The sequence below is a fragment of the Doryrhamphus excisus genome, chromosome 22, assembly GCF_030265055.1.
Source record: "Doryrhamphus excisus isolate RoL2022-K1 chromosome 22, RoL_Dexc_1.0, whole genome shotgun sequence".
NCBI classification, from domain to species: Eukaryota; Metazoa; Chordata; class Actinopteri; order Syngnathiformes; family Syngnathidae; genus Doryrhamphus; species Doryrhamphus excisus.
Window position 1 is genome coordinate 3,714,345 of NC_080487.1, and position 25,692 is coordinate 3,740,036.

At 40.4% G+C, this 25,692-nt stretch overlaps 2 protein-coding genes across 7 annotated transcripts in view; one reads left to right on the forward strand and one right to left on the reverse strand.

Moving 5' to 3' along the window:
• Positions 1-25,692, forward strand: part of LOC131109643 (zinc transporter ZIP11-like) — a 72,567-nt gene that overhangs the window by 18,693 nt on the left and 28,182 nt on the right. For 2 of the 6 annotated variants that reach the window (XM_058061854.1, XM_058061853.1), the window contains 3 exons: positions 17,139-17,256; positions 17,609-17,647; positions 20,922-21,080. In XM_058061854.1, the coding sequence (XP_057917837.1) occupies positions 17,149-17,256; positions 17,609-17,647; positions 20,922-21,080 (306 nt within the window). In that variant the 5' untranslated portion in view covers positions 17,139-17,148. The other 4 variants (XM_058061855.1, XM_058061858.1, XM_058061856.1 and 1 more) reach the window with 4 other exon arrangements.
• On the reverse strand, positions 10,123-12,670 carry LOC131109645 (somatostatin receptor type 5). Its single transcript, XM_058061862.1, has one exon. The coding sequence runs from the start codon at positions 12,429-12,431 to the stop codon at positions 11,433-11,435; it is 999 nt and encodes a 332-aa protein (XP_057917845.1). The 5' UTR covers positions 12,432-12,670; the 3' UTR covers positions 10,123-11,432.

Sequence of the window (25,692 nt, forward strand, 5' to 3'; positions counted from 1 at the left end):
GATGATAAGACAGAGGATTTGCTTCTTATCTTAATTGTTGGTTAGAATCATGCATGTATGTCAGAGGTGTTCAAAGGTTGGCCAGCCAATCACAGGGCACATATAGACAAACAACCATTCACACTCACATTCATACCTATGGACAATTTGGAGTCGCTAATTAACCTAGCATGTTTTTGGAATGTGGGAGGAAACCAGAGTACCCGGAGAAAATCCACGCATGCACGGGGAGAACATGCAAACTCCACACAGAGATGGCCGAGGGTGGAATTGAACCCGGGTCTCCTAGCTGTGAAGCCTGCACGCTAACCACTTTCCACCGTGCAGCCTATTTTCAAATATTTTTCAAGAAAAAATAGCATGAATTTAATTTTGTTTACCACTGTACGCATGAGCCATGAAAGCCAAAATATTCATGTATTCCGGGGTCATACTGTCACTATCATGAAATCATTACTTGGTTAAAGGTCACTGATGGTCTGTAGTCCTGGTTTCTAATCTAAGAATGTGCACCCCTGGTTTCCACTCTACGTGGAGATAGTAGTACACCTTAAGGGCCATTAGTACACCCCTGTGCAGACAACAATGGTACAGAGAGTACACCTGATACTACTGACACACTACTGCATGACCGTTCTAATAGATATGCAGTGACAGCTGTTACCGACATCCATCCCTGCATTTTTGCAGGAGAATGCTGGAGCCTATCCCAGCAGACTTTAGACAAGAGGCTGGTGGCCACAAACAACCAAGCATTGACACTCACATTTGTTTTGTTTTGTTCACCAGCATGAAAGACATAATAATATTACTAAAGTGAATTGCTGCAGGATGTATGCAACCACATGCCAGTATACACCCTCGGGCATGGCTATAATAATATTAGAGCAATCTGATTGGATGCCTGGGACTATGCTACAGCATATTGCTTTTCCATCAATATCCTCGCCTAATGGTAAAATCCAATATTCGGAGTCCAATAAATGTAGTTGGCTAAGTGAGCAACTTATTTTGTTCTTGGAGCTTAAGCAATCTTATTCAGCGGGATAAAAACAGTTTGAAGGAGTAAGGAATGGTATTCAGCACAGGAACATCATCTCGGTTGACTCCGCCCGAAGGAGCAGGTCCTTCATCTGTATCCGATCCAGCGAGTGCATATGGTTTGGTGACAAAGCTGCATGAGAAAATCTCCCCCAATTTCCCTCTCAAGTGCTGCTATTTTTAATGCTCCACCACCCAAGGTCCATGCTTTATTTATGTCCAATATGAATTTATTTCATCACCGGGGACTGTGGGATCGTCCAAGTCCAATACAATAGTGAAGTAGATATTAAATGGTTCATGATAGAGACTGCAGAAATCTCCAATATTGTAACTCAGTACCCAGCCGGGCGTGATATTGGTTTAGACAGTGGTTGGGTGTAACATGAGGTCGCTCCGACCCCGGCAGAGCAGATTTTACGCTTAATCGTGCAAAATGTGACAGTGAATATGCAGATTGTCGGAACAAGGAATTAAGAATCACTGATGAGCTAAAGCCGGTTACTGTTTCAAATGTGTATGTTGATGGATGAGTAGTCAAAAACAATAAAAAAAAGTAAAAATATAGATTTCATCACGTGACGATACGACCCTATTGATACTGTCACATCAACACATTTATAGCAACACACTCATTATGTCTATTTTGAATAATATGAGTGTGAAGGGATTATAGGGGTGCTATTTTCTGTCAAGAGGGCTCTAATAATGATTAATAAAGCTTATTTTAAAGGTTGTAGGTTTTCTATGCTCCAACTATGGAAAACCTAGATAGATCACAGGAAGTACGCAGCCGCAGTATTCATGGATCTGACATGATCTTTGATACAATCAATCATGACATCCTAATAACTAAATTCGAAGGGTACGGAATAAGAGGATTAGTTCTGAACTGGGTGAAAACCTACTCAGCTGACAGGAAACAATACGTAAAGCTAGGAGAATACACATCTGCAAGTTCATATATTATGTGCGGAGTACCCCAGGGGTCAAATACTGGGACCAAAATTGTTCAACTTGTACATCAATGATATCTCCAAAGTAACAAAAGACTTAAAGCTGGTATTATTTGCTGATGATACCACTGCTTTTTGTTCCGGTGGGAGTACAGAGAAGAAATGGTGAAATTAAAAAGATGGTTTGATAATAATAGATTGTCCTTGAACCTAAATAAAACTAAAATCATGCTGTTTGCTAACAGCAGAAAGGCACATACAAATAGACAGTGTAGACATTGAAAGGGTGAAGGAAAATACATTTCTGGGGATCACAATAGATGAAAATATTAGCTGGAAGCCTCATATTACAAATATACAACATAAAGTGGCAAGAAATATTTCAATATTGAACAATGCAAAATTTGTTCTCAATCAGAAATCACTCCACACACTTTATTGCTCTCTGGTTCTATCATATCTTACTTATTGTGTGGAAATATGGGCTAATAACTATAAAAACAATCTTCACTCGGTATGTGACAAAAAACAAAAACAAAATTATCATTAAAAAAAACTATTTATTAAGAAATTAAGAAAGCAGGAAGTGAACAAATGTAACAGTTACTGATTGTAAAAGTACCAGATGGAGGGGTAGAATTTAATAAGCTTTGCTTCTTCCTACTCCTTTTGGACATGTGGAACTGTGAACTGATTATGGGATGCACTTATATGAAAGTCCTACTTTGTGGAAATTCACTTATCACGGTGAAGTCTGGAACCAATTAACCATGACACACGGGGGATTAATGTAATTCTTTATTGTTGTACTTTCATGTTTATTGTTTTATTGTGCCAAAAAGTATTCCGTTGACTGACCAGCAAACATTAGAACAAAAAACAGTTTTTAAAAATAGATTTCCCAGCATGCCACAGCGCCGTTCATTCTTCATCCTGCTGACAGAAGTTGATCAAAAACAGCGAGAACAGCAGGTAGTTAAAAGTCAGGGCATCGATGAACATAAACGCCGTGGGCCTTTACAAACTCAGCGGGGCGGCGACCAAAGGTACGACTGGCTGCTCTCTTCCTGGCTCAAAGTCAAACTTTGACGCACATGTGAGGCAATACAAAGCGCTTGAAGAGTCGGTTTCAGATAAAGATGACAGATTAGAAGTTGACTTCATAAAAGACTTTCACAACTTCCTGCTGCTTTTCAAGAAGAAAAAACAACAAAGGTGGAATACAAAGCACACAACAACATCAATGAAATAAAAGATGGCAGCTTTACTCAAGACATGAAAAGTGGAATTTTTTCCCCTGTGGGATCGGTGCTTAATCCGAGAAAGTCTTACTTATTTATCATTGCATCGTTTGCGCTGCAAATCAAGCCAAATATGCGTCGATATGAATCGTGAGCTCATCTGCGGTTCTCCCCTCCAGAGCTCTTGCACATTTTTCACGACGCCTGGCAGAAAAGTTCAGTCTCAAAGTGTGACTGATACATCGCTGCTGATGCGCAACCTCGACACTGCGCTTTGCCAAGTTTTCACTCCGACAAGATTTATCTTTATGACATTGACTCCAGGTGATGGCACAGTGGGACACCATGCAATATCACACACACACACGAGCTGCATCATAGAAATCCAGCCACCAGACACACTAAAAGATCTAAAACAATTAAGCATGCACGTTGGTGATATTCCTATTGATCGCTTCCGATAAATACATTCATGAATATGAATTATTTTATGGTCCGTCTTGAGCTGATGTCCTGCTGGTGATGAGTATATGTAAGGCTTATATAAAAGTAATTATCTTCTACACATGTTATGTGTACATCAGTGCACTCCATACAGTATAGCACAGCCAATTTCCATTTACAAAGCTTCCTTTTTCTATAATAAATTGAAGCAATGTGCTTTTTTTTATCCTTACATAAGCAACTTTGATTATCTTTCAATAAATGCATACACAAAATGAGACATAGAAAATCACTTATTTTGTTCTAATGACCCTGCAAGGCAAGGACACAAACAGTACGTGTGTCAGTTTCTTTCCTATGTTAATGTTCATGCCTATTCTGTAAGAATTTTGTAAAAAAAATAAATAAATAAACAAAGGCTGCACGGTGGAAGAGTGGTTAGCGCGCAGACTTCGAGTTCAATCCCACCCTCGGCTAATTCTGTGTGGAGTTTGCATGTTCTCCCCGCGCATGCGTGGGTTTCCTCCCACATTCCAAAAACATGCTAGGTTAATTGGCCGCTCCAAATTGTCCATAGGTATGAATGTGAGTGTGAATGGTTGTTTGTCTATATGTGCCCTGTGATTGGCTGGCCACCAGTCCAGGGTGTACCCCGCCTGTCGTTGAAAGACAGCTGGGATAGGCTCCAGCACCCCCCGCTACCCACGTGGGGAGAAGCGGTAGAAAATGAATATACGAATGAATCATTATTAGAGCCCTCTTGACAGGAAATAGCACCCCTATAATCCCTTCACACTGATGTGACAGTATCAATAAGGTCGTATTGCCACGTGAGTAAATCGGTGTACCCCGCCTCTCGTCCGAAGACAGCTGGGATAGGCTCCAGCACACCTCGTGAGGATAAGAAAATAAGAAAATGAATGAATAAATAAACAAAGGGAGCTATTTTGCAGACTGATAATTACACAATACGTAAATACAACCCTCCTCTTTGTTGGTGTTCCTTTTCCCCATCCAACATTCCAAACTTTTCTTTTGGAGGCCAGAGGAACATGAGTAATGAGTGAAATTGTATTTTTTTTTTCTTTTTTTAAGATATGGGATGTTATTTGAATATTTGATCTCGAACCTTGGACACCATGAGTGGCATCAAGGTTGCATTGACGGATCCGAGTTAGCTGGCGGCGAATGAGCATGATGGGATTAAACTGATCTTGAGGTGCTGACAGTCATTACACTACAAGAGTGCTTCATTGGGAATAATAATGCACAAACAAAAGATCGTGGGGGGGGGGGTTGCAAGCCCCACTTATCTCGGCGTCTCCTCAGACTGGCTAACTGAAGTCGACACAAGCGGTTGTCGACAAAACTACCCGTTGTAAGAAGTTTTCGACCTACAGATATTTGATATTGTAGTGACAGGAGTACACTAATCCTTCCTTTATCACTGTTAATTGGTTCCAGGATATCCACGATAAGTGAATTTTTGTGAAGTAGGATTTCCTATTTATAAATGCAGCATAGAAAACCTGTTTATGTTATTCGAGCCCTCTAAACATGAAATAACACCCCTTGATGCGGATATTACCAAATATAATAGATAATAAGCCATTTAATAAGATACTAAGAAGAGCAATAATAGCAATAAATATGTTCCCAATGGGAGCAGAATGGCGGGTGGATAGGAAGTGACAGTGGGGGTTCAGAGGTGAGTTTCAGCTTGGCATGAGGAATTATAATACATAATATACAATACTACACATCATTCACAGTAGCTTTGAATGCATCTTCGGAATGAAAAATATTTTATGTATTTTACGTATTTTACTAAACTGTTGGGAGTGGTAATAATTGTTCTTTCTTATAATTTGAATATAAAGGAAGTCATTATAACATTCAGCTAAACAGTGATTAATAAATTTGAGTATTTTCCTTTGCACCATGGTGCCCCCCGTGGCCAGTAATTATATTATAATGTGTTTTTTTTTTTTTTTCAAACTCACCCCCCCCCCCAGTGTAACCGCACACAATAAAATGCCTAATTTGATTGTCACTGCCCAGTGGCTATCTATTCTAATCCAGTCCATTTTCAGACATAGCACATTTGCATTGAGCTCCAAGCGTAAACAAACACATACTGTACAAATGTGTGTTGTTATATTGCCTTATGCGAAGCAATTTATTATTTCAAGTCATTATTCAGAAATAAATCCATTTTTGTGTTTTTCTTCCTTAGTAATAATAATTGTTAAAATTGCTTTATGGGCGCCAGATGTTTTGGAATTTACTTGACAACCTGTGTTGAGAAAGTAAGTAAAAACGGTGGGAACATATTTTCCCTCCTTTAGGACATCGGCAGAGTTGTCGAGAAGTGAACATTTCTAGAAGTCACATTTATACTCTTTTTATTTACAACATATTGCGCAACTGCAGGGTCTTGAGACACATGCTAACTCGCAAACTAGAGAGCTAGCGACCTAAACGGTAGCCTTCAAGTTATTTCCTTTAAACTTTAAATAGCCAAAAACTTACCACTTCCACACGGATAGGGAGGATAACTATTAACAGTTATTTAACCTTTAACATGAACATTAATCAAACGTAATAATTTTTTCTGGGTACATGATACCATACAGCATCCATATCAAACTTGCGCGGGCCGCACTAACATTAAACTTTCATATGAAGGCGGGGGCCTCAAAGTAGTGTCCGGCGGGCCACATTTGGCCCGCGGGCCGCGTGTTTGAGACCGATGCTTTACAACATAAGAACTGTAAGACTTACGCCAGGGAAGTGTTCCAGTGCAGCATACGTGACGTGAAGGGTAGACGTCGACGCCATTTTATGTGTAACAGTAGGTAACCTTGGGAATATCATTAGCAGCATAATTGATATTTTAACTGTAAATCTTATTTTCGTTATATCTTTGTCAAATTAAGCTATAAACCACAATTAGAACAGCAGTAGTTGTAATGTTTGCTCGTCAGTTAATTAACAAATAGCAGAGAATAACACACAATTCTTACTTTACCCGAGCACACAGCACCATATGGACAGTTTGATGCCAGCCTGTAATCATAAGGACGCAAGGCTTTTAGCAGGCAAATGAGTTTAAATTTGAAATTGGCGTCCTACATTCATCTTATTTGCAAAGAAAATGGGGTCACTCGTTGGTCAGGCTATGATTTCTGTGATGGAATCATTTCTGAGTGAGTTCACACCACGAAACAAGCTCAGTGCTTTCCCTTTTTTTTTTTAACTCTGTTTTTTTATTGTTTGTTTTGACCCGCTTGGGCAACATGCTTGACACTACTATGTTTAACTCGTCTAATTGTTGATCTTACCGACCGTCGACATCATTTCAACTGATTTTTTTGCCTTTTTTCCCATGCGTTCGTGAAGCAAACCCCTTTGTGAAACCAACCATCTGGGTTTTTGTTTACCTCTGAAATATCTCTTCTATATACAGTATGAACTCGAGACAACCCCATCATGAAAACAAACCGGAAAATCCCATCAGCCCGATGGAAATTTTTAATGCTGTCATTTTTGCAAAAGACAAATTTATGTCATTTTATGGGTCCCTTTTTGAATTATATTACATTACATTTGGAATTACAGAAAATAGTAAAGAAAGTAATCTACAAAAGTGAGAAAGTATGCGGGGGTCATGTTTACATATTTTAAACCAACCCATGTGGATAAATGCTGAGATGTATTTTTATATTTAAAGAATAACCTGGATCTTTTCATTAATCTTTTTTTCTTTATCTTGTTGAGAGACGATTCCATTCCGTCACTGAAGAAGATGACTTTAGTGGTTTTAGTGGGCAGGAGGAAGCCATTACCACCCTGAACTCAGACATACAACGTGCCCAGTCATTAGCGTAATGCCTCAATCATATTTATTTATTGATAACAACCCAATACACTCATATGTGACTTTACTCACCTGTATACACCAGTCGTTATTTGCACTAAGACCCATTTATCATTGCACTAAAATTAATATATCTGCAATATGTCTGCTCCTGCATATGCTCCTGTGCAATACTATGTGTATATTTTAGATATCTTGTATATATCTTGTATATATATTGTTAAATTGTCTTTTCACCAGGGTTCAATTCCACCCTCAGCCATCTCTGTGTGGAGTTTGCATGTTCTCCTCGTGCATGCGTGGGTTTTCTCCGGGTACTCCGGTTTCCTCCCACATTCCAAAAACATGCTAGGTTAATTAGCCACTCCAAATTGTCCATAGGTATGAATGTGAGTGTGAATGGTTGTTTGTCTATATGTGCCCTGTGATTGGCTGGCGACCAGTCCAGGGTGTACCCCGCCTCTCGCCCGAAGACAGCTGGGATAGGCTCCAGCACCCCCGCGATCCTTGTGAGGAAAAGCGGTAGAAAATGAATGAATGAATGAATGAATGAAATTGTCTTTTTTTACTCTACTCTTGTATACTTATTTTAACTTGACTACTGCACTGAAAGGAGAAGCTCTCCAATCTCGTTGTAAATCTTGTATAATGACAATATAGGTCGTTCCATTCCATTCCATGGACATGGAACCATATTTGAATGTCATTTTCCCCCCCAAAAGTGATACATTTAAAAAAAATTCCAAGCTGTATTCCTGTTAATATTTCACTGTGGAAAACATAGGTGTCCAGTATGTTACTAAATGCATATCACAATAAAGCTTAATGGATCATAACAACTCAAATGGCACCAACATTTTCTCCACTGGACCGATGTTAATTGTCAGGAACGACCAAAGACAAAAACATGAAAATTCCCATTTGTAGGCTTGACTGGCTTTATCCTTCCTGGCTTTGTGTTGTGTTGTGTGCCGGTTGCTTGCAAGAGAAGAACACACGGCAGAGCGTCATCATTTTATGCTCAGGCCATCTGTCGGCACATTGCGGAGAGTGAATTTGGAATATATAAAAAATGATAAAGCAGCAAAACGGAGGAGGACGATGAGAAGGAAGTTGAAACAGTGAGACAAGGAGACATGGTTGGAAATAATAGGATTATGGACGTTCACTTTGACCTTTATCGACGTGTGCTTCTAATCCTGTCACGGACAATTAGACACATTCAGACACATCTTCTCGCCGCCTTTGCCTTCTCAGGGGTCCCATCAATATGCTCAATTGAGGAACCTTTCAGCTACTTTGCATCTGGTCTTAATTCCACAAAGAGACTGCAGAGTAGAAGCAATGAAAATAACTGCTGGCTCCCAGTGCTTTAATTAGGGCCAACGCATACCTGTCAACACATTGAAACCTTTGTAAACGTTTGACCCTTTGCATCGGGCTGCGGCAATATATCACATTGTGTCACGTTTAATGATACATGACTGATGCGGCGTTAACCGCTTTTGGAATCCGAAAAACGGAAATGTGGAGATCATACATCAAGTCGGCTTTGTAGATGAATGTGCTTATATAATATTAGAATACAGTACTCGAAATACTTGCTACGCTGTATGTCTGAAAACAACTATGAAAGTACACTTCACTTGAAAAAAGGTCAGTCAGGATAATTCATAATGGCGACAACAATAACGATTGACCGCGGGTGCCGGTTCTCAGCCAGGCACTGAAAGTTAGCATTTTATGAAAGCTTCTTTTCCTGTCTTTTACTGTCAGTAAAATTCCTCTTGTCATTAGTTCTTTACAGTCTTTAAGACTTTCAGGAAATGTGCGAGAAAGGTTAATTAGGGCGTATACACAAGTGGGTCTCTGCTTACAGAATTTCCGCTTGACCAATTTAAGTGTCTTGAGGGGAAAAGGAAGAGCAGACGGCAATGAAGATACTCAAATGACTATAAAGATCCAAAACGTACCACAAGTTTTTTGTTAAAATTGATTTTATTTTATTTTATGCATAGCACAATCTGTCTCTGGTGATGAATGATTGACAGAAGTTGTCATGTCTGAGTATTGCATAATTGCATACAAAAAGAAAAAGATCATAAAGTGAAATAATATGAATACACACATCATGTGATGGGCGGCACAGTGGTCTAGTGGTTAGTGCGCAGACCTCACAGCTAGGAGACCAAGGTTCAATTCCACCCTCGTATGATCTCTGTGTGGAGTTTGCATGTTCTCCCCGTGCATGCGTGGGTTTTCTCCGGGTACTCCGGTTTCCTCCCACATTCCAAAAAACATGCTAGGTTAATTAGCCACTCCAAATTGTCCATAGGTATGAATGTGAGTGTGAATGGTTGTTTGTCTATATGTGCCCTGTGATTGGCTGGCCACCAGTCCAAGGGTGTACCCCGCCTCTCGCCCGAAGACAGCTGGGATAGCGCGACCCGCGTTAGGAAAAGCGGTAGAAAATGAATGAATGAATGAACATCATGTGATACATGAAAAATGAATGTGGCGATACAACTATGAAATACATGCAATACTACAATGTGTGTTACAGAAAAGAGCCAAAATGATGTTTTGCAAGAAACGGTGTTTTATTTGCAGAATATTTCAAAGCATAATTGATAGAAGAAAAGCAATTATACAAAGTATGTTGCGTTATGATCAGTAATAGCGGCTATAAAGTCAAAGTCCCATATTAACAAAAGTCACTTTATAACAAAGGCAAACATTCTTACATCAGTTTCATCTTTAAGATTGTCACTCACATCGTTTTTTTTTTATAAACGTCCATTGTATTCCCTTTTACCTTGCGTGTACTATCTAATTGCAGTCAATTTCCCAATAATATATGTCATATGCAATAAGAAAAGCTTTTTTTTTTTTTACTTTGGAAGCAAGATGCTACAGTAAGCTTTATGCAGCGTTTAAATGCGTTCTGACGGTGAGTGCTGCTTTAGCTAAGGGCAAAGTGGGCGTCGCATTCATGTAGTTACACACCAGCTGTCACCAAAATATGCCGTAATAATAATAGCAGCGCCCCTTGTGGTCAGACTTTTTATAAGCTTTAGAATTACAGTAAACCTCGGATATATCGGATTCAATTGTTCCCACTGGTTTTGTCCGATATAAGCGAAATCCGTTATATGCGTATACCGGAAAATGTCCGTTTTACGCATATATCGGATTTATATCCGGTATATGCGTAAATCGGATTTTATCCGTTATAAAAAGGCACTTCCTTGACTATGTTTCCAATGTACCTGGACGCGCAGGCAACGCTGCAAACGCTGCAAATGACGTCGTATAGCGGCCTGTCACGATTCGGCGAATCGGAGCACCACGATGCGGCCATCCGATATATGCGAGGGAAATTTAATGGAAATGCATTGGAACGGGACTGGAGATTTTGTCCGAAATAGGCGAAATCCGTTATAAAAAATCCGATATATGCAATGAATTTTTATTGGAAATGCATTACAGAAAAATTGGTTCTTTTTTTATCTGTCCGTTGTGAGCGAATTTCCGATATATCCGAGTCCGATATATCCGGGGTTTACTGTATATAACAAGTCAAGAGCCAAGCATCGGCTAGAACCCAAAATGGGATCTAACGCTCCACAGGTAAAGGGTGTCTTTTTTTCTGCCTATTCTTGGAAAGACATACCTGACAGCTTGTGGATAAATTCACTTTATCATCCAATTTGAAGTCTCTCTTGACATAATTAAAGGCCAGCAGCTGAGAATGCCAGAAAAGACAATAAACAAGGCTTCTTTCTGTCTTGGAGGCAAATCCCCCATCTTCAACATATGCCATGGTTTCATGCGTGTGTGCAGGAAAATTGGAGTTCTGCCTTTTTCTTTCTATGCTAAAATCGTGACATCCTGCACCCCCGTCACAGTGAGATCATATCGCTCAGTGTTGCAAGGCATGCTGGGGGGAGACTTGGTAGCCGAGCAGAGCAGGGCACGGAATTGGCTCCTGAAGGTGTCGGAGAGGCAGGTGTAGAGAATTGGATTGGCGCAGCTCCACGAGTACGACAGCAAAACCACGAATTCAAACGCTCTCGCAAAGGCGACGTCGGTTTGATACATGGAGCAGAAGTTGAAGGTGTAAAACGGCAGCCAGCATACGCCAAACACGATCACCACCGCCACCACCATTTTGGTAACCTGTCTCTCCGGACGGTGGTTATCTTGATTGGGCGTGGTAGCCCGGAGCTGCTGTGACTTCAAGGTGAGAAGCAGAGCCGTGTAGAAGCCGGTCATGACGGTGAAAGGCAAAGCGAATCCTAAAATGAACGTGTAAGAAAGGACCCCCAGCCACCAAAATTCCGAAATAATATCCGGGATGCATAAGCCTTGATCCGCGGAGAAGTGAAGCGCCATCGGGAGGATAGTGACAAGAGAGAACAGCCACAGTAAAGCAGAGACGATCTTGGCGCAGCGTGGCGTCCTCCAACAGGCGAATCGAAGCGGATCTGCCAACGCCATGTAGCGGTCGATGCTCATCACCGTGAGACAGAATACGCTGGTGAATTGGTTGATTCCATCCAGCACCATGACCACTTTACACGCCACGTTGCCAAACAACCACTTGGTCAGACAGTTCTGGCTCGCGATGAAGGGGAGCCCGACCATGAAGAGCCCGTCAGCTAGCGCCAAGTTAAAAATGTACACCGTCGTAGCGGATGACATTTTGTCCAGTTTCAAAATGGTGACGATAACCAGAGAGTTCCCAGCGAGTCCAACGATGCAAACCACCGGGTAGAGAACAGCCATGAAGACACCAAAGCCATCATTGCGGCCTTCTGAGTAAAAACGGCCGTCGGAATCCGTTAAATTGTTTATATCAGCGTCCATTCTGCATCAAATTTACAGTTCCTGGTTCGATTCTCAAAGTACTCAACCGAAATAGCGAAAGATCATACTCAAGATTCGGCGTCTCTTTAACTTTCCTCTCATGCGGTCAATCCTTTTATTTGTTCAAAAAGTGTATTCCTTTGTGGTTCCTCCGTGAGACCAACGGGGCCTTCGCATTAACACCCTTCAAACGAACAGAACGGACGCTTTCCTGGCCGCTCTTCTCCCTGGGAGCCCGTTTTATATCTCTTCCCCCCACGGTGTGTGACGAGCGCTGCTGTGTGCTTGTGTGTGCTTGGAACTCATCCACCCCCTTGTTCATCAGTCTCCAGAGACTGTGATAAAGTCCAGCTTGGCGAAAGCCCCTCCTGAGTCCCCCCGTTGCTCCCCCCCCCCTCCCCAGGTTCTCGTCTGTAATACTGTTTCCAAGGTAAACCAGAAAAGCTCTTATAATCTTTTTTTTCATAACTTTTTTTTTAATTCTTCACACTTTCTTGTCTGCTTCTGTTTATTTCGTTATTTCACCCGTCCGCCCATCTATCTATTATGTTCTAAACTGAGAACACACACACTTCAGAGTGGAGTCCCCCCCCCCCCCCCCCCCCCCCACATACACATACACACAGATACAATGCCACAGGAAAGAAATATCTCCCGATTGTTTTCTCAGGACTTTAATATGTCGACATTTGACACAGGGAGTCTGTTTTCGTGCGTCTTTTCCTATATTTTGTTTTGCTGTGGATATTATAAAGGAGCACATATAAAGGAAAGGAAAAGGGATGGAGAGGATGTAAGAGGTGAGAGGAAGGGGGGGTGGTGAAGATTAAAGACCGTGGCTGAGCGATGACCTCCATCCTGTTGCCACTCTGACACGCATAGCTGGAATACCCCCAGAAATCCTCCAGTGCTTAAACATCCACTAAATAATAACAGAGCCAGGCAATTATTTTTCAATGCTTTATGCGTTTTTATCCGGAGTCCAAAGACACTTCTATTCGCCGTCTAGGGGCTCATTTGTCATAAGATTTATTTTCATTTATTTCATATTTCCAATCTGGCTGTTAAGAAGAAAAAATACATCTGTCTAGTTTAACGTGATTAGGCTGGGGCTTGGCTACTTAATACTCTACCTTCGTATTCCATATTCTTAATCATCCTGCAAACACTTTGTTATGGGGGTGGGGGGGGGGCAAGCAGGCTGAATTTGGATATTTTTGGCAGCTCCTTGTTTCACGGGCAATATTTCACTTTGGTGTCATTCTGGCATTCATCTCCTCGCGCTTTGAAAGACGTGTGCAGCAAAAGAACATACATGTGGACATTAAGATTAAAGGCTGTTTTTATTCATGAGAAGATCAGCTTCTGTGATGTTCCTTTGTCATGTCGCCATGACACTGGTCCTCCTGGAATGCAGACAAAAAGATTTGGAAATAGAAGCAGGGTTTCTATGCTAAAATAGGGTAATACGTGTATAACTGCGTGTGTTAACTATTGATAGAATGTATGTAATGAATGTAACAATTTACAAATGGGTGTGTGTGTACGTGTTTATATATTCACAAGTACTTCAGTTAAGGTGGTATCAATCTCCTGCGTGCAGAGCGACACTGCAGGACATGCGCCACATTTTTGGTATCACTTCTTTGCACAGACCGTGCATTTCCTGGCTGGTCTTGGCTTCTTGCTGGTGGGCTTGATGTAGATCTGTTGTCAACAACAATGGCATCACCAACATCACCCCTATCCTTCACAATTACGACAGATCAAACACAAAAGTCAAGTGGTAGACCCCAAAAGATGTCACCGGCCATGAGCCAGAGGATTCGATTGGCTGTCCTTTAAGACACTGGACGATCCTTGGCCCAAATTAAGGTTCTTACTGGTGCTGGGTGCAGTTCAATTACCATTGGATGACATCTGCACAAGAAGATCCCACATGAGATCTGGGATACTTTGGGACAATGGAGCTGCAGATTGTGCAGGGGCGTCAAACAGCAGCTGGGTATGTGGAGATATTGTAAAGTTCTTCCCTCATGACTGAAGGCCTCGTCTGTGTGATGATAATGACTGGCTTTTTCAACAGGACAGGGCTGCAGTTCACACAGAACTTCTATCACAGAGATTTGAAGTACTACTGAGAAACTGTTATATTTATTTAACTGTACTGTAGACTGAACGTGAAACTGAAACCAGCGAAATGCAGTGAAGCATACAAGCGTATGAGGCAAATTGCAAGTCATACATGGTGGCTGGTCTGCACTGATATTTAAAAATACTCATTTATTCTCATGTTCTCATGTGTAAAAAGTCAATTCATGCCAATACTAATTCATACAATTCTGGTTTAGGGATTTTTATCTGAACATGAAACATATTGCCGCAGCCTAAAAAACACAATCAACACAAAAGAATGTGTCTCAGTAAGACACGATCTAGACGATTTACCACTGATATATTCGATAAAATTATACAGGAATGATCCTTTTTGGATGCTTTCAACCAAGCTGGAAATACGACGAGGCCATAGAAAATATTTAGCATTTTATCTTGTGTATTATTCCAAGATATTTGTATGTTTGGGGTTTTCCAAGCAAACCATTAGCTTATTATGATGACAAACAGTGGATCCTCTCGTCTGCAACACTGCTTGACTTGTGATTTATTTTCATATTGAAACAAATTGGGAATTGTACTCAGGGATTGGAACTGGGATCATGGGCTGAGTTCCAAAACGCAGGCACCTTAGTGTGAGCAAAAGATGAGAATTTATTGTTACTCGAGAGTGCGTGGATCGGGGTGGAGGGGGTCCTCGGTGGGCAGTGCAGGGAAGGCTACGCAGGGAAGAAGACGATGAATCACACAACAAAAAGCAGAGGGTCAAAATAACACGAAGAAACATGGAAGAGAGACGGTGTTACAGCTAAAGAGTTGACAACAATCTGGTGATGTTGAGCAAATTTGTACTGAGCAGCCGATACGGAGACATATGCAAGTAAGAACTTCCATTTATGGTTTTGTGGTCATCGTATTTTTTCCCTCTTTCCCTCATTTAGTAGCCTTCTATGGTGAGAACACAAAATATGAATAGACTTGAATTTGTAAAGTCATCTGAAGATGAATAAACTCCATTATTTTTTTTTTTGGTTGAACTTGTAAAGTGGATGCACTTGATAGCCACAGGAGATTCATTAAAAGTTCCCTTCAAGGTTAGTCTTTTTGTCGGGTATTTTAGAGGCCACATGAAAGGAACATCATTGCAAGAAAGAATCTCACTGTTCAACAAGAATGAATTATTAAGCAAGAGAAACCCGTTTTTTTTTTTCACCCTGAAGGGGAATTCACTTTTCAGCGCTGACACTTATCATGGGGGGACCATCCAAAATGCTCTTTGCTTAAAGCGGGCAGGCTTCTCAAACATCAATGGTAAACAACATTTATGATGTCAGCTCCTGAGAGCATAGGAAATTCTTTCTTGAGACGCTGTTTTGCACAGATGGTCAGGAGTTTAATAATCCAACAAGCATAGAAATCCACTGAGAAAAGGAATGGATGCATTTCATGGTAGATCTTGTTGATCAGCCATAAGCTCCTCTCTTCTGGATTGTCATCACTAATTAAACTAATTCATCATACCATAGCATTTATGTTCAATTTAGCTGATCTGTGTTTACCTGTAGTATAAAACACAAATTTTAGATTAACAAGTGCTATTTTCTTAATGCTGTATTTAGTTTTAATCTTTAATTTATGAAGAATTGAGTCTTTTTTTCTCGTCATGTTCTTTTAAATATGGGAGGAGTCTATTTCATACTCTACAAGCCGTTGACCAATAGACTGTGAGAAGAGGCGGGGCTAAATCGTCATAGGCGCTTGAACCGGGAAGTAGGAAGTAAATACAGGGGATTGGAAGTGCCTTTGGAAAGAGTGGGTAAGCTCTGTACCTTTCTTACAAAAACATGTACTTTTAGAGCAATAGTATACTTTCCGGAATTAGTGTTTTTGTCCGTCTTTGCACTAAGCAGGGTTTTGACCAACTATAGCTATCTCTTTATGAAATAAGTCGACTCAGTATCCTGGAGCATTACTGCATATTGCAAGCATAATAATATTATACACTCCACTCTCTGTGTTGCCAAACGTTTGGAGGGGGATGTAGCTCGACTGTAAAAGCAGAAAGGTATTGTTAAATTGATACCTACTCGACAGTGTCAACCAAAAGTAAGCATTATCATTAAGTTACGTTTTTTTAGTGCTATTTTATGATTTGAAAAATATTGCATGGTTCCCTTTAAAACGTCTTCATTGAGAGGGAGGAGCGGTGTTTTACCTCTCTGATCATCTTTGACTTAACGTAGCAACTATTTGTAGTTCTCTTTTGCCCAAGGAGATGAGTGTTACAAAACCAAACCAAACAAAGATATTGCTAAGAAAGCAGGATTTAAATCCCTTTTCGGTCTGCAGTGTGCAAAAAAACAAACATGCTAATAGTGTAAAGCCTGAAAGGCATGTTGATTTAAGGTGCGTCAGGCCAACATCCTGTTTTACATGGGATATTTATTCCCAGTTGTGTGCATATCAATGAAATTAACTTTAACGTCATATGAGCTAGGAATGATGTGTTCTGGAATGCAACTTTCATATAAATGCATTGATTTTTCCATAACAATAGCAACAGATACATGTTGACTTTTATTGTGTGTCCAGGTGTGGTACAATGCTGGAAGGCTACTCCCCTGTTGGGCAGGCCCTGCTGGGCACTCTGTTCACTTGGGGCCTGACTGCTGCTGGAGCAGCGGTGGTGTTCATCTTCTCCAGTCGGCAGGTATTATTTATTTACTGGTTCTGTAAATTTACCCCCTAGTATTATTTTTTTTTAAATATTTATTAAGGAACCATACATTGCGGAAATTCACTTACAGTGGTTGGGTCTGGAACCAATTAACAGTGATAAATGAGGGACAACTAGGACATAGGGACAACTGTATATTCTAATAATTACTAATAGAAGTTCTGCAAAAATCTGATGATGAAGGTTAACCTGAATGTTACAATTACATGATGCCACTTAAAAATACTAATGTTTTGTTATTTTTGGAATCAATTGAACAAAATTTACTGAAGGTATCAAGTTAACTCTTACTATGTATTAACATTGACTTGGCCTCACCTTTCAGAAGCACGTCTTGGACGGAAGTTTAGGATTTGCAGCAGGGGTGAGTTGTTATTTTTTTATGCACTACATAGGTCACATTGTCGTCTTGGAACCCCGATGTCGGACTCTCTCCATTTTAGTTTTTAAATACTTATACAACCAGATATTGCAGCCTTGAATTCAGAAGTGCTGGCGTGGAGTCTGGAAGGGACTGCTTGTATCGGAGTGCCAACATACGCAAGCTGATGTAATATGATATAGAGTGATATTCATATTGGATATCTGATCTGGAACACCCACAGTTTGAAATATACTGTATAGGACGATTATCTTTCAACTTTACTGAAGTTGTTTTCTCTCTTCAGAAAAATATTAACTACTGAACAAACAAGTCAAGGGGGCGTATTGTGCTAATTTTTGGTCCTATGTATTGAGTTGTCTCAATATATAGTTTTTGATTTGCAGATACAAGACAAAAATCAAAGAAAAACAGACAACATTTACAAGTCAGGAGGCCTAACAATTAGTTCTGACTACTGCTCATTAATATATAATACAGTATTCGTTCTTGACCATGCAGACTTATGTCTAAATACCCTGTCTTTGACTAGTCCTGGATATTATTTTTTTCATTTTCACTGCAATATCACGGCAGACTTTAAAGGTAGCTGAGAGTTTGGGGTTGTTAATACAAGTTGCCAAATTAGTTTTCTTTTAGGAGATTTATTAACGTCGGAGTAGAACTGTTTGTTCTCTCCTTCTAGATGAATGACTCCTCCTGGCACAAATTAGTAGACAAGATGTGCTGGTTCCCCAAACTTATCAAATCTTTTTTTAAGCACGGTATTCCAGATGTGCTGGTGAATCTTGGATTGCAATCACTAACTTCAATCATCCATTCGTGATTGCTAATTTCCGGCCCTGATTATGATTGTAATTAGGCAAGTAATGCCAGGTGATTAGAGAATGACTTTTAATTGGAGTGTATCTCAATTCTGATTTATGTTGCCGTCTTTTGATTCCATCCTTGAATATGCTTAATACAAATTTATACATGAACATGAAGTCTATTTATTAAAAAAAAAATCAAAAAATATTTGACCTGCTCAACAGATTCCCTTGACCACTGAATTATTGATACAAGCTGTCTCTTCTTTTTCTTCAAAATGCAATTTTACAGCGATTTATTTTCACTTTGTGGTCCTTGCATATTAGGATTTTTTGACTGATAGAAAAAAATGGCCCCTAAGGCATTCCACTGCATGACCAAAAAATAAGTCACACTAATATTTTATTAGACTTGCTCTGACTGCTGTACATATTTCCTTTAGCTCATTCAGTGTCACAGCAATAACTTTAGCGTGCCTGCATTGTCAGGTAGTTTTTTTTTAAATAATGCAGTGGTTTTTCCCAAGATAGGGAAAAAAACGTTTAACATTTGAAACGTTTATTTCCATCTAGACCTGCATTGTCTTTTGGCGAGCTGTTTTATTCATGATGGAAGAGTCACCCCTGCTATCATCCCAGCCTCTCTGGGTTCAGGCTTGGAAATGGTAACCAAGTGGAAGTGGCCAATGTCCATCCATCCATTTTCTATGCCACTTGTCTCGACTGGGGTCACTGGGGTACACTTTAGCCTTTGGACTGGTCTCATGCTCCCTTTGATGGTTTGACCCCAATTATGCCTGTCATTGCGTTTAGGAATTACTTTCTTATTCCTATCCTACGATACACAGTGGTACCTCTTCAGGGTCACTATTCAACTTACTGTATTTCATTCTGGGGTCAAACATTTCAAGTAACACTTTAAAATTGAAAAACGAGGTCGAAAAAAGGTCGAAAACAAGCATAACAGGTCCACTTTAAAAAATACTTCAATAATAAGCAAAGAATAATAATTATGTAATGGGAATAAACTAATTCTGTGAGGAGCAGTTAAAAGTTAACAATTTCAAGTGGTCCAACTTCCTAATTAAGTTTGACATAGGATGAGACTATGGAGAATAACATTTAATAGTAAATCTATCTATTATCGTATTGATCATATTAAACACTGAAAAATAAAACTCTACAAAATGAAGAGCCAAAGAATCCCAATGACATAACTCCCCCACGTTCAGCCCCACTACAAAACAGCCAAGCTGATGAATAACGAGGGTCTTTTCCTGCATTGAACTTAGCAGACAAACTGACAGAAACGGAGAGCCAATTAACTTTTTGGTTCAGGTGTAAGAATAACTTTTTGGCATTAGCCGCGGGGAAGGCCAGAGGAGTGACTTGTCGGGCTTTGTTGATTAATGATTTCGGAGTGCAGCAATGTCTCTGCAGCAGATGCTGCGGGGCTTTCACGTATCCAAAGTAAACATTTGTAGTTGCAGACCTAGCAGGACAGAATAAACTCCTCATGGGAAACACAATGAAACATTTATCTTCTCTGATATTTTTAGACAGGCGGGGGAACAAAGGTCTCTTCCAAAGGAACTCAAAATGTTATTTCAGAGGGTGAGCAAAACAACCAATTCATCAAAAATGTTGTTGAATCCATCCATTAAATGCCGTAGTTTTATAGACTGTGGGTGTTGGCACCCTGGTTGGCAATCCAAATATCGTATTTTAAAAGCGCTCATGACAAAGCTGATGGATTTACTGACTAATTGCATCATGCATTTCCATTAGCTCCATTTGCTTTAGGCTGATGCCAATAGACAAATCTTCTTAAGTGTTCTTATGCAAGGTTAAATACCCAAAGCAGTGCAGGATGGTAGCATTCACACTTTAGGAGCTGACTGGGCCACTCAATGCCCATCTCATGACTTGCAGTACAAACATGCTATTATATATGTATGTATTGTATATATGTATATGTGTATGTTCATTCATTCATTCATTCGTTCATTCAATTTCTACTGCTTATCCTCATGAGGGTCGCGGGGGTGCTGGAGCCTATCCCAGCTTCAGGCGAAAGGCTGGACTGGTCGCCATCCAATCGCAGGGCACATATAGACAAACAACCATTCACACTCACATTCATACCTATGGACAATTTGGAGTCGCCAATTAACCTAGCATGTTTTTGGAATTTTGGGGGAAACCGGAGAACCCGGAGAAAACCCACGCATGCACAGGGAGAACATGCAAACTCCACACAGAGATGGCCGAGGGTGGAATTGAACCCTGGTCTCCTAGCTGTGAGGTCTGCGCGCTACCCACTCGACCGCCGTGCAGCCCCAACATTTTTATTTCATGTTTAATTGCAGATGTATACATTTGAAAGACATTGTGATTATTATTATTTGTCTGTTTTTTATGTTGCGTTTTTGTTTGATTTCACTTAGGTAATGTTGGCCGCTTCCTATTGGTCTTTGCTGGCGCCAGCAATCGACATGGCCGAGGATTCTGGGAAGTACGGCTCACTTGCTTTTCTTCCTGTGGCCATTGGATTCACACTCGGGGCAGCTTTTGTTTACTTTGCTGACGTCGCCTTGCCCTTGCTGGTAAGGACCTCCTCTAATAACTGATGCATAGTCTCAATATGGAGCTGATGAACAAAAGAATATGAATGATGACAAAGCACTAGGGGTGTCACGATTCATCCACTACATCGAGGTATCCATTTATATTCCTCTGATCAGACTGCATCGATGTGTGTTCGGTCGATTGCATCCATCCTAGAAAATAAAGCATTGGATTTAAGCATGTGGGTTTTCTATTTAGTACTTTTTAAAGATAAAGATGCATCTTTCTTTAAATTACCAGCCACAATGTTTCTGTAGACTTCTGAGTTCATTTTTGGGTTACGTCATCAATGAAGATTAATGAGCCCGTCCCAGAAGAAGTCATGCAAGCCCAAGCCATAACATTGCCTCCGCCATGTTTCACAGATGAGCTTGCATGTTTGGGATCATGAGCAGATCATGTCTTTCTCCAAACTTAAGCCTTTTCCATATCGATAACCGATGACGTTTGATGTGTGCATTGACGGTTGGCGCCAACTTGTGTATATCATTTTTAGTGACACCGATTGCCTTGAATTCTCCACTCTTCCACCAGATGTCGAATCTGTTCCGGTACAATTTGAAGAAAAGCCTAACAAAGCTTCAACCGCCCATCTCTATAGTTTTACGTTCAATACATTTTGCTGACAAATGTGAAATAACGTTCCCAAAAGTAACATTAACTTCACTAGCAGTCCTCATGTAACCTGTCCCATCTGTGGAAATGACATTGATTAGTTAAAATTGCCTTAATGGTTCATGACTGCAGCGTTGAATAGATTATGCATTGAGGGGACATTTTTATGCATTCACATGCATGCATTTTGTCCCTTTTAGATGAAAGATGAGTCCCCCTTTTTCTTGGTATATATCGTGTATATATAGCCCTAGAACACAATATTCTGTGTGCCTTGAAATATTGGTCAAAAACCGATTTACCAGTAGTTTTCTTTCTGGAAGAGAAATACGGTACTTGAGACTTCATGATGGCGAGTCCCCAGTATTAGAGACGCCGTCAGGGTTTGTTGTTCTTCTATTGTCTCAAGATGACAATAGATTGGCTATGTCTAATCCATAGAGCCGGTTTGATTAGTGCTTGACTCGGTCTTGCCCCTCAGCCTCACCTCTGAAGCGTTCGCTTCCCTGAGTCCTTTGTGTGTTTTTTTTTTTTCTGTAAGTCATTGAGTGTCAGGGAAGCGGGGCACTGCAGACATCTTTCATTACTGAGTGGTCAGGAACATGGGACTTTGACGTGATGAGAACTTACGTCCGTCTGAGGTGCGCTGTGGGCGGAATAAAGTTACGGATGCTAGCGTGAAAGGAAAAAAGTGCCCCTTTTTTTGGAGTTTTGCCCATCAAACACAATCGTTATGAGACTTGGAGTCGTTCTCCTTTCTTGGCGTTATAAAGATATAAAAAGAGACAACTAAGGAAGCACATAATGGAAACACTTATGCCGCCTTGATGCTCACTGCGCACAATGCCTCCGACCACGACCCATCTTGGAGCTGCTACTACTGCTGCTGTGTTTTTTGTTGCGTTCCTTTCTATGTTGCAATGTGAAGCCAATGGAAGTTGTGGTAATGCTTAAAAGAACCCAAATACAGCAAAATACTATTAATGTACCTGTTACTACATGGCCACAGTATGTATTTCAGACTCGTTGGGTTTTGAATGTGTTTAAATAGGATGGCGGCATAGATGTGTCCCTTTGCGTGTGATGGTAATGAGCTGTCTGTCTTTATCTCTTTTTATATCCTTAGAACGCACAGAAAAGAAGGAGACATATGTGTTTGTGTCTCACAGAAAATTCCAGAAAAAAGCGCAGTTTTCATTTTAAAGCAGCCTTTAAGAAAAATGTGAAATAGGCACAAATATAACATAGACAGTGGTCAAAGTAGCAAAAAACAGCTGTTGCCTTGAGCTTCTGTGGTCACGCTAGGACAGCAGCAATGACACGAATTGCATATGAAGGAGCGTCTGACACATCACTGTCATGCACTCTTATACAAGATGACGCGCACACTCGCATACACGGAACACACAAACGGTTTGCTAAGGCCACTGGCGAGTGAAGGGATGTAATACAAAATCCCATATTCAAAGTGAACAATTACTTTGTACTGTTCTTGTTATAAACCTGCAAGAGGCCGTGTCAGATATACTAGTGTATGTCCAGCTTACACGGCAACAAGTGGACTTTTCTCTCCATGGCTTGCCACCCTGTGATGGCATTTAGGAATGCTTATCTTGAAAGAGGTTCAAACTCTGTTATGTTCAGTAACAGTGGTCACTGAATGGTAATTGAATGGTAATTAAAGGGAAACAATTAAAAATAAACCCACTTCAGCTCTCACAGAGAAAGTGATTAGAGCAGGGGTCTCAAACTCAATTTACCTGGGGGCCACTGGAGGGTCTGGGCAAGGCTGGGTCGCATCAGGTTTTCCAAAAAAAAAAAAACAAACGCATTTATTAAAAACAAAAAAATATACAAACTTTTTCAGTGCTTTGGTTCCGATTTTCTACAATAAAAGCTCTGATAAAACATTGATAAACAAATATCTTAATTTTTATTTTTCTGCACAAAATAAGATGAAAAATAAATAAACAAATAAAGAATAAAGAAAATCAATCAATCAGTAATAAATAAATATAATAATAATAATAATAAAACGGCAAATAATAAAAACTTAAGAAGTAGACAAATTATTTTTTCAGATTAAAATGAACAAAGCATTATTAGAGCCCTGTAGACATGACAAAACACAACTATAGTCACATTTATCCTTTTTTTATTTACAACATATTGCGCAACTGCAGGGTTTTGAGACACATGCTAACTCGCAAACTAGAGCGCTAGCGACCTAAACGGTAACCTTCAAGTTATTTCCTTTAAACTTAAATAGCCAAAAACTTACCACTTTCACACGGATAGGGAGGATAACTATTAACAGTTAACCTTTTAACATGAACATTAATCAAACATAATATTTTTTTCTGGGTACATGATACCATACAGCATCCATATCAATCTTGTGCGGGCCGCGCTAACATTAAACTTTCATATCAAGGCGGGGGCCTCAAACTAGTGCCGCGTGTTTGAGACCCCTGGTGTAGGGAGTTGAAGCTTCCTGTTGCAAATCGACAGCCTCAAAATGACCATATTTACTCTATCAAACATTAGAGTCAACCTTTTTCTACCCCACATCAGTTGCTAGAGAAACAGACTGACCGCACTCGCAGCCAAATGCGGAGCTGAGGGCAGCCAAATAGATGTCAGCCGTGACTTGGAGTTGTTCCGCGGTGATGAGGCTATTGTTGAGAAGAAATGGTACACGATGTCGGTTGTGCGGTGTCGGTTTGTGTATCTCCAAAGTGATGTTGAGCAAATCAAGCCGATGCCCTCAAAAAAACGTCCACAAAGCAAATCTATTCAGCCATTGAAAATGGAACGCGAAAACCAGAGCGGAGCCTGCATAGCCTGCTACTTCTCCCTGCACACACGTAAGAGGCGTTCAGCTTCTACTTGCGACCACCAGACCAAAGCAACAATCAATATTCTCATCTTTTGTAACCATTGCGCCTTGCCAGCAACATTCCAAGAGGAGGAAAATGATTACACACACAATTGCTTTTTGCCTTGAAAACGACATTGGTCATTGGTCAGTAATGTACCACCTCTTTTCCCAAATGTTATCAATCCATCTTTGATGATTCTGAGAAAAATAACCAGAGATAGAAATATTTCAGTCCAAATATGTTCAATAATAGACCAAATTTCTCGTGTTGTTTCTTGTATGTTGGGTTGGGCATTCTTTCAGTTTGAACAGTTACGGTTCTGGTTCTTTGTTTCAAGTTCCCTGGGGGCAGGTCATAAGAGGGTTGTTGTTATCCGGCGTGGCTTTTGAATTGCGGTTGCGGTTTAAAAAGTGAAATAAAACTTGGCTCAGTGCTGATCAGAAGGTGGTTGGTTGAAAAAGTTGGAGTATACATAATAGACTGGCATGGCAAGGTTTTGTTTTGTTTTTTTTGGTGTATAGAGCGAGCACTCCAGATACTCACTAAGCCATGTTTGCTGTTCATTTGTCTTCATATTTCTTGCTTCTCTCGCTACATCTGCCCTTTCTTTACCTGGTTCCATGGTGACCAAAGGGGAAATGTACAGCTGCGATAATAGCTAGCCTGGATTCAACTGGGAACACAGGGGGTCTTCAACACAAACACAAGTGGTGCCATCAGTGTTTGGACAGCTGCTGGTGCCACTTTTACTGGTTCCTCGACAAACACCGAAACCGAATGAAAAGAACGCTGGGAGAAGAGAAAGATAGATCCTGAGGGATGGCCAGAGTTGACAGAGAGTGAAGGATGGGCTGATAAGGGAACAAAAGATGACAAGTGAGGAGTGTGATTAGGTGAGAGGATGATGGAGGGTCCTCCTGGCGTATAGATGATGATTACCTTGACACCTGTACCTTACCCTTATTATTTGATGTACTTTTAATTCAGAATGCAGCAAATGGTGTTTCTTGAATTTAAATTTGAAAGTGACTGATTGTGTCAACTTTTTTATTTCATTTTATGTATTTTGGTATCAATGTTTTACGTTTTCTTT

Bases quoted from the DNA above. Each gene is read 5' to 3' on its own strand.
- LOC131109645 (XM_058061862.1), bottom strand. From the start codon at position 12,431: ATGGACGCTGATATAAACAATTTAACGGATTCCGACGGCCGTTTTTAC.